Source organism: Salmo salar, chromosome 14 (genome assembly GCF_965601325.2).
Source record: "Salmo salar chromosome 14, fSalSal1, whole genome shotgun sequence".
NCBI lineage: Eukaryota > Metazoa > Chordata > Actinopteri > Salmoniformes > Salmonidae > Salmo > Salmo salar.
The window spans coordinates 53,621,905-53,635,000 of NC_138304.1; the positions used below are offsets into that span (position 1 = coordinate 53,621,905).

The 13,096-nt window shown below is 44.5% G+C and overlaps 1 protein-coding gene across 1 annotated transcript in view; it reads right to left on the minus strand.

Annotated features, from left to right (window-relative positions):
• Nucleotides 1–13,096, minus strand: part of piezo2b (piezo-type mechanosensitive ion channel component 2b) — a 285,749-nt gene that overhangs the window by 257,500 nt on the left and 15,153 nt on the right. The window contains exon 3 of the mRNA XM_082961036.1: nucleotides 1,840–1,965. Coding sequence (XP_082817162.1) covers nucleotides 1,840–1,965 — 126 coding nt within the window. The remainder of the gene's footprint in view (nucleotides 1–1,839; nucleotides 1,966–13,096) is intronic.

Consider the following 13,096-nt stretch of genomic DNA (forward strand, 5'->3'; position numbering starts at 1 on the left):
TAATCTCCTAACTTAGCCCTCAGACACCAAAGTGGTACTATGTACTGACTAAGCGTGGTGTGGAAACTAACCTAACCCTCAGGTGAGAGAGAGAGGTGAGCTACACCTGTACTGGGGTGATCAACAACCCCTCTTTCAACACTGAGGGTCAAAGTTCAAGCACACAAACAGTACACACCTACTTATTCCAGGGTATTCACTAGAATAATAGTGAAGACATCAAAACTATAAAATAACACACATGGAATCATGTAGTAACCAAAAAACTGTTAAACAAATCAAAAGGTGTGAGGTGTGATGGGTCATTGTCCTGTTGAAAAACAAATGATAGTCCCACTAAGCGCAAACCAGATGGGATGGCGTACTGCTGCAGAATGCTATGGTAGCCATGCTGGTTAAGTGTGCCTTGAATTCTAAACAAATCACTGACAGTGTCACCAGCAAAGCCCCCCCACACCATCACACCTCCTCCTCCATGCTTCACAGTTGGAACCACACATGTGGAGATCATCCGTTCACCTACTCTACGTCTCACAAAGACACGCCGGTTGAAACCAAAAATCTCAATGTGGACTCATCAGACCAAAGGACAGATTTCCACCTGTCTAATGTCCACTGATCATCTTTCTTGGCCCAAGCAAGTCTCTTTTTCTTATTGGTGTCCTTCAGTAGTGGTTTCTTTGCAGCAATTCCACCATGAAGGCCTCCTCCGAACAGTGGATGTTGAGATGTGTCTGTTACTTGAACTCTGTGAAGCATTTATTTGGGCTGCAATTTCTGAGGCTGGTAACTCTAATGAACTTATCCTCTGCAGCGGAGGTAAGTCTGGGTCTTCCTTTCCTGTGGTGGTCCTCATGAGAGCCAGTTTCATCATAGCGCTTGATGGTTTTTGCAACTGCACTTGAAGAAACGTAAAAATTTCTTGACATTTTCCGGATTGACTGACCTTCATGTCTTAAAGTAATGATGGACTGTCTTTTCTCTTTGCTTACTTGAACAGTTCTTGCCATAATATGGACTTTGTCTTTTAACAAATAGGGCTATTTTCTGTATACCATCCCTACCTTGTCACAACACAACTGATTTGCTCAAACGCATTAAGAAGGAAATAAATTCCACAAATTAACAAGGCACACCTGTTAATTAAAACGCATTCCAGGTGACTACCTTATGAAGCTGGTTGAGAGAATGCCAAGAGTGTGCAAAGATGTCATCAAGGCAAAGGGTGACTACTTTGAAGAATCTAAAACATAAAATATATTTTGATTTGTAAAACACTTTTTTTGGTTACTACATGATTCCATATGTTTTATTTCACAGTTTTGATGTCTTCACTATTATTCTACAATGTAGAAAATAGTAAAAATAAAGAAAAACCCTTGAATGAGTAGGTGTGTCCAAACTTTTGAGTGGTACTGTACATGTAACGAATGGAACAGGAACATGGTCTGTACTCACAGTTGAAGCGGGGGTCAACAGAGTTAGAGTTAAGTCAGGGTACAGACTCAGTAGCGGGGGTCAACAGAGTTAGGGTTAAGTCAGGGTACAGACTCAGTAGCGGGGGTCAACAGAGTTAGGGTTAAGTCAGGGTACAGACTCAGTAGTGGGGGTTAACAGAGTTAGAGTTAAGTCAGGGTACAGACTCAGTAGTAGGGGTCAACAGAGTTAGGGTTAAGTCAGGGTAACAGACTCAGTAGCGGGGGTCAACAGAGTTAGGGTTAAGTCAGGGTACAGACTCAGTAGTAGGGGTCAACAGAGTTAGGGTTAAGTCAGGGTACAGACTCAGTAGCGTGGGTCAACAGAGTTAGGGTTAAGTCAGGGTACAGACTCAGTACTCACAGTTGAAGGCGCGGTCTATGTTGTTCCCGGCCAGTAGACTGTTGACAGTGATCTGATAGATGATGTGGAAGAGCAGGAAGCTGAGACTGCTGAAGCACAGGGACATGAGCAGACGCCCCGTGTGGCCTGGAGGACAAATAACAACAAGGAACTTTAACTTCTTACATTTATTAGACAAGGATGATGCACAGCAAGGGCCTCAGAATTGAACACTAAAGCACTTTCTCCCCCTTCCCTGCAAACTCCCTCCAGCCTATGATTATTTCAACCCAATTGAGGGGAAGTCAATGAGTACACACATTTGGAAGAAGGGGGATAAAGTTAATTAGTTTTCATTGGGAAATGAAAGAATGCATTCACAAGTGCCTCTGGAACACAGAGACAGAGAGCGAGACAGAGACAGAGACAGAGAGAGACACTTGTCTTGAGTAAAAGCCAAATTGGATTTATACCAAAACATCGCATAACTGATCATATTTACACCCTACACACCCTGATAGATAAACATGTCCACCAAAATAATACCAAAATATACGCTTGCTTTATCGACTTCCAAAAAGCATTTGATTCTATTTGGCATACAGGAATGTTCTACAAAGTTATTGAAAGTGGTGTAGGGGGTAAAACATATGACATAATTAAATCAATGAATACTGGCAATACGTGCAGCATTAAAATTGGTAAGAAAAGAACAAAATTCTTTAACCGGGGCGGGGCCTTCGCCAGGGTTGCAATCTGAGCCCTGCACTCTTCAATATTTACATTAACGAATTGGCCACTATTCTAGAAAAATCCTCAGCCGCTGTTGTTAGTCTCCACAATTCAGAAGTTAAATGCCTACTCTTCCTAGATGACCTATGCCTGCTGTCACCCACAGCACATGGCCTACAGCAAAGCCTGGACCTGCTAGAGCAGTACTGCCAGACCTGGGCCCTGGCAGTAAACCCCAAAAAGACTAGAATAATGATTTTCCAGAGAAGATCCAGATCTCAGGGAATTAGACCAAAGTTCTCAATTGGTACACAATATATAGAGTACTGCACACACTACAATTACTTAGGTTTAAAAATAAGCTCAACTGGACACCTTAATGATGTAGTGAATGAACTGAGAGAGAAAGCACGCAGGGCATTCTACGCCATTAAAAAGCAAATTCAAATTGAAATACCTATTACCTATTTGGCTAAAACTAATTGAATATCTCATTGAACCAATTGCACTCTATGGCAGCGAGGTGTGGGGTCCACTTGCAAAACAAGATTTCATCAAATGGGACAAACACCCCATTGAAACCCTGCATGCAGAGTTCTGTAAGATTCTACTACATGTCCAGAGAAAAACTACGAACAATGCATGCAGGGCAGAATTAGGCTAATATCCACTAATAATAAAAACTCAAAAAAGAGCAATTAAGTTTTGGAAACATCTAAAATACAGTGACCCCCTCTCATATCATTACCAAGCCCTGCAATGCCAAGAGCTGAGCAAAGAAAAGAGTCCCCTCATCCAGCTGGTCCTGGGGCTGAGTTCACAAACCTGTTCTACTAACACACTGAAGCCTCAGGACCAGAACATCCAATCAATCAGAATAAACCAAATTACAACACAGTCAATACAAAACTACATTGCTTATTGGGAAACACAAGCACAAACACAAAGCAAAATGAAGTGCTATGTGGCCCTAAATCGACAGTACACCATGGCTAACTATTTGACCATGGTTACTGATCAAAACCTTAGAAAAACCTTGACAAAGTACAGGCTCAGTGAGCACAGCCTTGCCATTGAGAAGGGTAGACACAGGAAAACCTGGTTCCCTGTAGAGGAAAGGCTATGTAACCACAGCACAACAGCAGAAACTGAGACGGAGCGGCCTTTCCTGACAAAATGTAAAAAATATAAAACAATTAGAGAGTGTCATTTTCCCAAATTTGAAACCCTTATTCAAGGTTTCAAAGACCTCTCTGATGTGGATAGGCTACCCGTCCTGTTGGGGGAGGACGCAGAGAGCTGTGGGTTGGCAGCGGACTACATTGCTGCCTGCCATAAGTTGAGGGACAGTGTCTGACACACCAATCAACCTGCACATGTCCTCTACTGTATGCTTATTGTTATTGTTGAATGTACAGTATGGTTATTTTGACCCTTGGTTATTGTTGTTACTGTTGTCCCGTTGACAATTTTGATTCTCATTTTTATTTATTTTTATATTGTAAATATCCAAAATAAGCTTTGGCAATATGTACATTGTTACGTCATGCCAATAAAGCGAATTGAATTGAGAGACAGAGAGACAGAGAGAGCGAGAGAGACAGACAGACAGACAGAGAGAGAGAGAGAGAGAGAGAGAGAGAGAGAGAGAGAGAGAGAGAGAGAGAACCTCGACAGCTGCTCCACACATGAGCCAGGTTTTATTACACACCTACAGGTATTTGGGATAATTGTGGTTAATAGCTGTTATAGTGATAATAGAATACAGTAGGATTAATTAACAGACCTCCCGTCACACAGAGGAAGTGAACATTCTCATCCTCAGGGGTCAAAAACTTCATTAAAATAATACCACCACCATTTTGACATTGATGTTGCAGTGACAGGGGAAGTGTAACCGAGGTGATTCAGTGAACCATGCTAGCATGATGAGTAACTTTGCCTGTTGACTTGTGTTAGAATCCTTGAGTTCATGCATTTACTATAGTTTAGAGGGCACAGTCTTGGGGCAGGGGATTTGAACATGGGTTTATGCTCGCTTCGAGGCAAGCAACACAGAAGCAAGCATGAGAGCACCAGCTGTTCCGGACGAATGTGTGATCACGCTCTCTGAAGCCGATGTGAGCAAGACCTTTAAACAGGTCAACATTCACAAGACTGGCAAGTGTCTTCACTGACATTTTCAACCTCTCCCTGACTGAGTCTGTAATATCTACATGTTTCAAGCAGACCACCATAGTCCCTGTGCCCAAGAATACTAAGGTAACCTGCCAAAATGACTACTGACCTATAGCACTCACGTTGGTAGCCATGAAGTGCTTTGAAAGGCTGGTCATGGCTCACATCAACACCATTATCCCAGAAACCCAAGACCCACTCCAATTCGCATACCGCCCCAACAGATCCACAGATGACCCTGTGGCTCAGTTGGTAGAGCATGGTGTTTGCAATGCCAGGGTTGTGGGTTTGATTCCCACGGGGGGCCAGTACGAAAAAGAAAAAAAAAATGCATGAAATGAAATGTATGCATTACATTTACATTTAAGTCATTTAGCAGACGCTCTTATCCAGAGCGCATTCACTACTGTAAGTCGCTCTGGATAAGAGCGTCTGCTAAATGACTAAAATGTAAATGTAAGGATGCAATCTCCATTGCACTCCATACTGCCCTTTCCCACCTGGACAAAAGGAACACCTATGTGAGAATGCTATTCATTGACTACAGCTCAGCATTCAACACCATAGTACATACAAAGCTCATCAATAAAATAAGGACAATGGGACTAAACACCTCCCTCTGCAACTGTACATCCTGATGGGCTGCCCCCAGGTGGTAAGGGCAGGCAACAACATCTGCCATGCTGATCATCAACATGGGGGCCCCTCAGGGGTGTGTGCTCAGTCCCCTCCTGTACTCCGTTCACCAACGACTGCATGGCCACACACAACTCCGACACCATCATTAAGTTTGCTGGCGACGCGGTGGTAGGTATATTCCTACAACCAGATTGCGTAGCCCAACATCAGCTGTCTGGATTTGGGTGAAGGAGAAGCTGGGGGGGGGGGGGGGGCGTCTTGGGAAAGTTGCTGCAGGGGGTGCTGAGATGTTGGCCGGGGTAGCCAGGTGGAAAGCGTGACCAGCCCTACAGGTACCCGCTGTATATAGCCTCATTATTGTTATTGTATTGTGTTACTTGTTATTATTATTTTTTTTACTTTAGTTTTTCTTAAAACTGCATTGTTGTTTAAGGGCTTGTAAAGTAAGCATTTCACAGTAATGTTTATACCTGTGTTAGTCGGCAAATGTGACAAATAAAATTAGATTTGTACAAAAAAAAAAAAAGTGTCCAGCCTACTTATCAGAATAGACTGCCTGACAGTAACAGAGCAAGCAGCCACAGTCTCAAACAGTTCCACTTCTGATTGGACATTAAATGTAATGCATCCTTACTGGGAACACTTTGGACTTTACTATGCTACGGCACCATACCCATATTGCTGGCCTGGCGTGTGTGTGTGTGTGTGTGTGTGTGTGGTGTGTGTGTGTGTGTGTGTGTGTGTGTGTGTGTGTGTGTGTGTGTGTGTGTGTGTGTGTGTGTGTGTGTGTGTGTGTGTGTGTGTGAGGCACTACCACTGAGCAGCATCAGTGGACCATCATAAACTGCTAAATACTGTCTACCAACAACATATCTCCTAGCCAGCTTTATCAAATACTACCTACCAACAACATATCTCCTAGCCAGCTTTATCAAATACTACCTACCAACAACAACTCTCCTAGCCAGCTTTATCAAATACTACCTACCAACAACATATCTCCTAGCCAGCTTTATCAAATACTACCTACCAACATATCTCCTAGCCAGCTTTATCAAATACTACCTACCAACAACATATCTCCTAGCCAGCTTTATCAAATACTACCTACCAACATATCTCCTAGCCAGCTTTATCAAATACTACCTACCAACAACATATCTCCTAGCCAGCTTTATCAAATACTACCTACCAGCAAAATATCTCCTAGCCAGCTTTATCAAATACTACCTACCAACAACAACTCTCCGAGCCAGCTTTATCAAATACTACCCACATGAAAAAATACTACAGTTTTACTATAGAATTCTGTAGAATACTGCAATGCACACTGATCCTGTGTAGTACTTACCACAGTACCAGACAACAGTTTGGACACACCTACTCGTTCAAGGGTTTTTCTTTATTTTTACTATTTTCTACATTATAGAATAATCGTGAAGACATCAAAACGATGAAATAACACCTATGGAATCATGTAGTAACCAAAAAAGTGTTAAACAAATCAAAATATATTTTACATTTGAGATTCTTCAAAGTAGCCACCCTTTACCTTGATGACAGCTTTGCACACTCTTGGCATTCTCTCAACCAGCTTCATGAGGTCGCCACCTGGAATGCATTTCAATTAACAGGTATGCCTTGTTAATTTGTAGAATTTCTTTCCTTCTTAATGGGTTTGAGTAAATCAGTTGTGTTGTGACAAGGTAAGGGTGGTATACAGAAGATAGCCCTGTTTGGTAAAAGACCAAGTCCATATTTTGACAAGAACCGCTCAAATGAGCAAAGACAAACGACAGTCCATCATTACTTTAAGACATGAAGGTCAGTTAATCCAGAAAATGTCAAGAACTTTGAAAGTTTCTTCAAGTGCAGTTGCAAAAACCATCAAGCGCTATGATGAAACTGGCTCTCATGAGGACTGCCACAGGAAATGAATACCCAGAGTTACCTCTGCTGCAGAGGATAAGTTCAACAGGGAACTTCAGGCGGAGCTGGCCTATAGAGGTAACCTTCAGGATTTAAATCAATACATTCGTATGTCCATCTCCGCCGACCGCCGAAGAACTCTGCCACCCATGAACCCGAAACCTTCTTCTTCCATGATTCCGTCATCCCGTCCGAGTCTTCCAGAGCCCATGCAGTTGGGCCATGCTCCTCTCCTGTGTACTGAACGTCAAAAGCGGATCCAAGAAGGGCTCTGCCTATACTGTGGAGGGAAAGATCATCTACTCAGCCATTGCCCTGTTCGCCCCCCCCCCCCCCCCCACGGAGAGATGAGAAGGGTCCCCCCCGCTGCCATGCAGGTCGGCGTGTCCTTATTTGTAAATATCTCCCAGAAGCAATTCTCCATCCCAGTATTGATAACCGTGAAGGTGGTTACTAAGTACGTAGAGGGTTTGAGCGATTCGGGAGCAGCAGGTAATTTTATCGATTACCAGCTAGTACAAGAGCTTGACATTGATCTAACACCTGTCACCCCTCCCTTAAGGATTAACACCCTGGACGGGCAGCCATTGGGCACGGGCTTCATTACGCACCTGACACAGAGCATCACCCTCCAGACCGGAGTCTTCCACACCGAAACCATTCAACTCATGGAACTCTCATCCCCCAAACAGCCACTCATCCTCGGACACCCCTGGCTTTGTCGTCACGACCCTGTCATCTCGTGGCGACAAGTTGAACTACTGTCCTAGTCTTCTGCCTGCTTCACCAGCTGTCTCAGCCTACCATTGCAGTGCCACCCACCATACCATCTGAATACACCCAGTACAGCAATGTCTTCAGCAAAACCAAGGCCTTCACTCTGCCACCACATTGCCCAGGGGACTTTGCTATTGACTTACTCCCTGGAGTGTCCCCACCGAAGAGCCGTGTTTACCCCTATCTATCCCGGAAAATGAGGCAATGGAGAACTACATTGTTGAAACACTCAAACGGTTTCATTCGTCCTTCTTCCAGCTTCTTCTTCGTTGGAAAAAAGGACGGTGGTCTCCGTCCAAGTATTGATTAACGTTCCCTGAGTGACATCACGGTCAAGAACCGTTTCCCTCTTCCTCTGATCCCAGCGACCCTTGAACAAATGGGCCGTGCCAACATTTATTCAAAACTCGACCTGCGAAGTGCATTTTCCAGGATACGGTCAACCGCTTTCTCATCGTCTACATTGACATCCTGATTTACTCCTACTCCCTGAAGGAACACATACAGAATGTCTAAAAGGTTCTTCAATGGCTCCTTGACCATAACCTTTATGTGAAGACTGAAAAGAGCACCTTCCATGTAACCTCGGTAAACTTCCTGGGTTTCGTACTGACACCTGGAGGGGTCAGCATGGATGAGAACCAAGTCACCGCCGTCAGTAACCGGTCCAAACCCACCACTGTTAAGGAACTCCAACGTCTCATTTACTATCGCCGGTTCATTCGGAACTTCAGTTCTACTGTCGCCCCGCTCACTGCCCTTACCAGCCAAAAGACCCGGACCCTTCAATGGACCGATACCGCCCTGACTGCTTTCAACAACTTGAAACACCTCTTCACCTCAGCTCCTGTCCTTCACCAACCTGATCTTACCCTTCCTTTCACCCTGGAGGTGGATGCCTCCGAAGTAGGAGTAGGAACCATACTCTCTCAGTGGGTGGGAACACCTCCAAAATCACATCCCTGTGCCTTCTTCTCCAGGAAGTTATCCTCCGCTGAGAGGAATTACGATGTGGGGAACAAAACTCCTCCCCATCAAGCTGGCCCTCGGAGTGGGTTGGAGGGAGCACAACATCCCTTTCTTGTCCTAACAGATCATCGTAATCTGGAATATATCAGAGGTTAAACTCCAGACCATCCCGCTGGGCTCTCTTCTTCACACGCTTCCATTTTCATGCTACTTACATCCCTGGAAAGAAAAACGTAAAAGCTGATGCTCTCTCCCACCAGTTTGACCTTCCGACCAGTAACTCAGACCCTACACCCATTCTTCCTTCCTCTTGCATTACGGGACCGGTACAGTGAGAGGTTCACTCTGCCATACAAGAAGCCCTAACCTCAGACCTCGGCTCCTCCTGAGACACCAGCTGGGAAGAGTTACGTACCAGCAGCTGTTAGACCCCAACTGATACAATGGTGTCACACGTCCTTGGGGTCAGGACATCCGGGCATTACACAAACCACCAAACTTCTATCCCGTAAGTTCAGGTGGTCCTCACTGGCATCTGACGTAAGGGATTACGTACTCTCCTGTCCAGTCTGCGCCCAATCCAAAAGCCCTCATCATCTCCCTTCCCGGTAAGCTTCAACCTTTGCCAATCCCTTACAGACCCTGGTCCCACATAGCTGTTGACTTCCTCACAGACCTTCCTGAATCCTCTGGTAACACCACCACCTTTGTCATAGTAGCCCGTTTTTCAAAAATGTGTGGTCTGGTTCCTCTTCCTCATTTACATAACGCCATGGAATTGGCTGAGTGTATGTTCCAGCAGGTGTTCCGTCTGTATGGCATTCTGGAGGACATTGTCTCTGACCGCGGGCCCCAGTTTGTCTCCCGAGTGTGGCGAGCCTTCTGTGACCGACTGGGGGTCGCCCTGAGCCTCTCCTCCGGGTACCATCCCCAGACCAACGGACAGACGGAGCACCTGAAATAGGGAAGTACCTCCGCCAACAATGTTCTGCCTCTCCACACGACTGGAGTCGGTATCGGCCTGGGCCGAATACTCTCAGAACTCACTCATGCATTCATCCCTCCGCCTTACTCTGTTTCAATGTGTGCTTGGTTACCAACCCTCCCCATGTTTCCCTGGGAGGCGGAGCCTGGTACTGTCCCAGTTGTCGACGACTGGTTTCAGCGTAGTGAGCGGGTATGGGAGACCGCTCACCGGCATCTGCAGGAAGCCTCTAATACCCAGAAACGTTTTGCCGACAGACACCGCCGACCTACGCCACTCTTTCACCCCAGACAGCGTGTGGCTCTCTACCAGAGACATCCGCCTCCCCTGCAAAAAGTTCTGTCCTCGCTTCATTGGTCCCTTCAAGATAACCCATAGCATCAACCCTGTCACCTACCGCCTCCAGTTACCCCTGTCAGTATAAAATCTCCTCATCCTTCCATGTGTCTCTGTTAAAACCAGTCCTCTTCATCCTCCCGTCTCAACCCGCAGTGCGCCCCCACCGTTGGGAATTCAGTGGGGAACCTGCCTACGCCATTCAGGCCACCCTTGATTCTAAATGCCTGCGGTCGCATCCACTATTTAGTGGACTGGGAAGGTTATGGGCCTGAAGACCGGTCCTGGGTCCTCGACCAGGACATCCTCGACCCAGAGATGATTCAGGCATTCCACCATAACCGTCCGGATTGTCCGCTCCCCCGCCCGCCCGCTCCACCCTCCGGTTCCGTTGGATCATCGGGGAGTATTCATTACAGTGCGTCCAAACATTTGACTTGTACTGTATATAAATAATTATACAGATTTTTTTCTTACATCAGTATTTAACCTATAGTAAACTTTAATACTACAGTATTTACCCTATAGTAATCTTTAATACTACATTATACTACAGTCATGTGCGCAAAACTACAGTAAATATTACAGTATTCACTGTCGTGTTTTTGTTGACTTTAGTCCAGTGAATACTATAGTATTGAACCATAGTATACTATAGTATTTATTTCATGTGGATACCTCCAAACAACATCTCTCCTAGCCAGCCTTATTAAAACACTGGAAAGGAACTTTTGGTTCTAGTTTTTCCTAGTATTTTCCCCTGACGGTCACCAGGAGAGCGAGAGGAATGCTTGTTAATAGGAAGTGGAGTCATAAGGTCCAAATTGGTTCATAACTTCTGGACAAGGTACTACTTTGGCTCTTTCCTCACCCATAACGTCTCAGAATTTTTTTAAATAATTGGACTACTTAAATTCAGCAAGGGGCAAATAACAGCTTGGAAAAGGACCCTTTATTTTACCAATAATTGTCCAACTGTGCCAGACAGAGAAATATTATCTAGAAATAGTATCTATTATCGAGAAATAAGACACTATTTAGATTCAACTAAAAAAGGTAAATTTAAATCATGTACCCCCCCACCAAAAAAATGGCATAACTTTAAGCTTTATCAACTGAAGGAGCGAATGAACTTGTAGCCATGTTGTTGGTGCAGCGTTACGTTACTAAGGAAGTGGTACAGCTGAATCCTAAATGATTCGACACCCTTGATAAAGATTAGTAATAATGACTGTAGAAAATTTTTAACAATTATAATACTGCGCTATGTGGAAATTATAATATTTTATACTGATACAATTGCTCAGAGAAAGTTAAAGACATGCTAACGTTTTTTGGTGCTTATGTTCGTCCGTACCTGTGTACATGACTGTACGTGTCTGTCTGTCTGTGTTTGTGTCTGTCATTGTGCATGGCATGTATCCTTTCAGTTTATCATTTCTCCCCAAGTCTGAACTTCTGCAGGCTCAACCCCCTAATACCACAGACAGTAGAAGCAGACAGACTGGTATGTATGTAGAGAATGGGGGTAGGACCAGGATGTTCAACAGAGTATATATGTAGAGAATGGGGGTAGGACCAGGATGTTCAATAGAGTATATATGTAGAGAATGGGGGTAGGACCAGGATGTTCAATAGAGTATATATGTAGAGAATGGGGGTAGGACCAGGATGTTCAATAGAGTATATATGTAGAGAATGGGGGTAGGACCAGGATGTTCAATAGAGTATATATGTAGAGAATGGGGGTAGGACCCGGATGTTCAATAGAGTATATATGTAGAGAATGGGGGTAGGACCAGGATGTTCAATAGAGTATATATGTAGAGAATGGGGGTAGGACCAGGATGTTCAATAGAGTATATATGTAGAGAATGGGGGTAGGACCAGGATGTTCAACAGAGTATATATGTAGAGAATGGGGGTAGGACCAGGATGTTCAACAGAGTATATATGTAGAGAATGGGGGTAGGACCAGGATGTTCAATAGAGTATATATGTAGAGAATGGGGGTAGGACCAGGATGTTCAATAGAGTATATATGTAGAGAATGGGGGTAGGACCAGGATGTTCAATAGAGTATATATGTAGAGAATAGAGCATGTGGGTAGGACCCCAACAAGTATAACAGCTTCACATCTTTACAGTCAATTATTCAACTAAAGATAGAGAGGACCAGAACTATACTGTTTCACTGACCTACACAGAGTGCACAAAACATTAGGAACACCTTCCTAATATTGAGTTGAACCCCCCTTTTGCCCTCAGAACAGCCTCCATTCATCAGGACATGGACTCTACAAGGTGTCGAAAGCGTTCCACAGGGATGCTGGCTCCATGTTGACTCCAATGCTTCCCACAGTTGTGTCAAGTTGGCTGGATGTCCTTTGGGTGGTGGACCATTCTGGATACACACGGGAAACTGTTGAGTGTGAAAGACCCAGCAGCGTTGCAGTTCTGAAAACAAACTGGTGCGCTTGGCACCTACTACCATACTCCGTTCAAAGTTACTTAAATATTTAGTCTTACCCAGTCATCCCTCTGAATTGCACACATACACAATCCATGTCTCAATTGTCTCAATGCTTAAAAATCCTCCTTTAACCCGTCTCTTCCCCTTCATCTACACTGACTGAAGTGGATTTAACAGGTGACATCAATAAGGGATTATAGCTTTCACCTGGTCAGTCTATGTCGAAAGATCAGGTGTTCCTAATGTTTTGTCCACCTCAG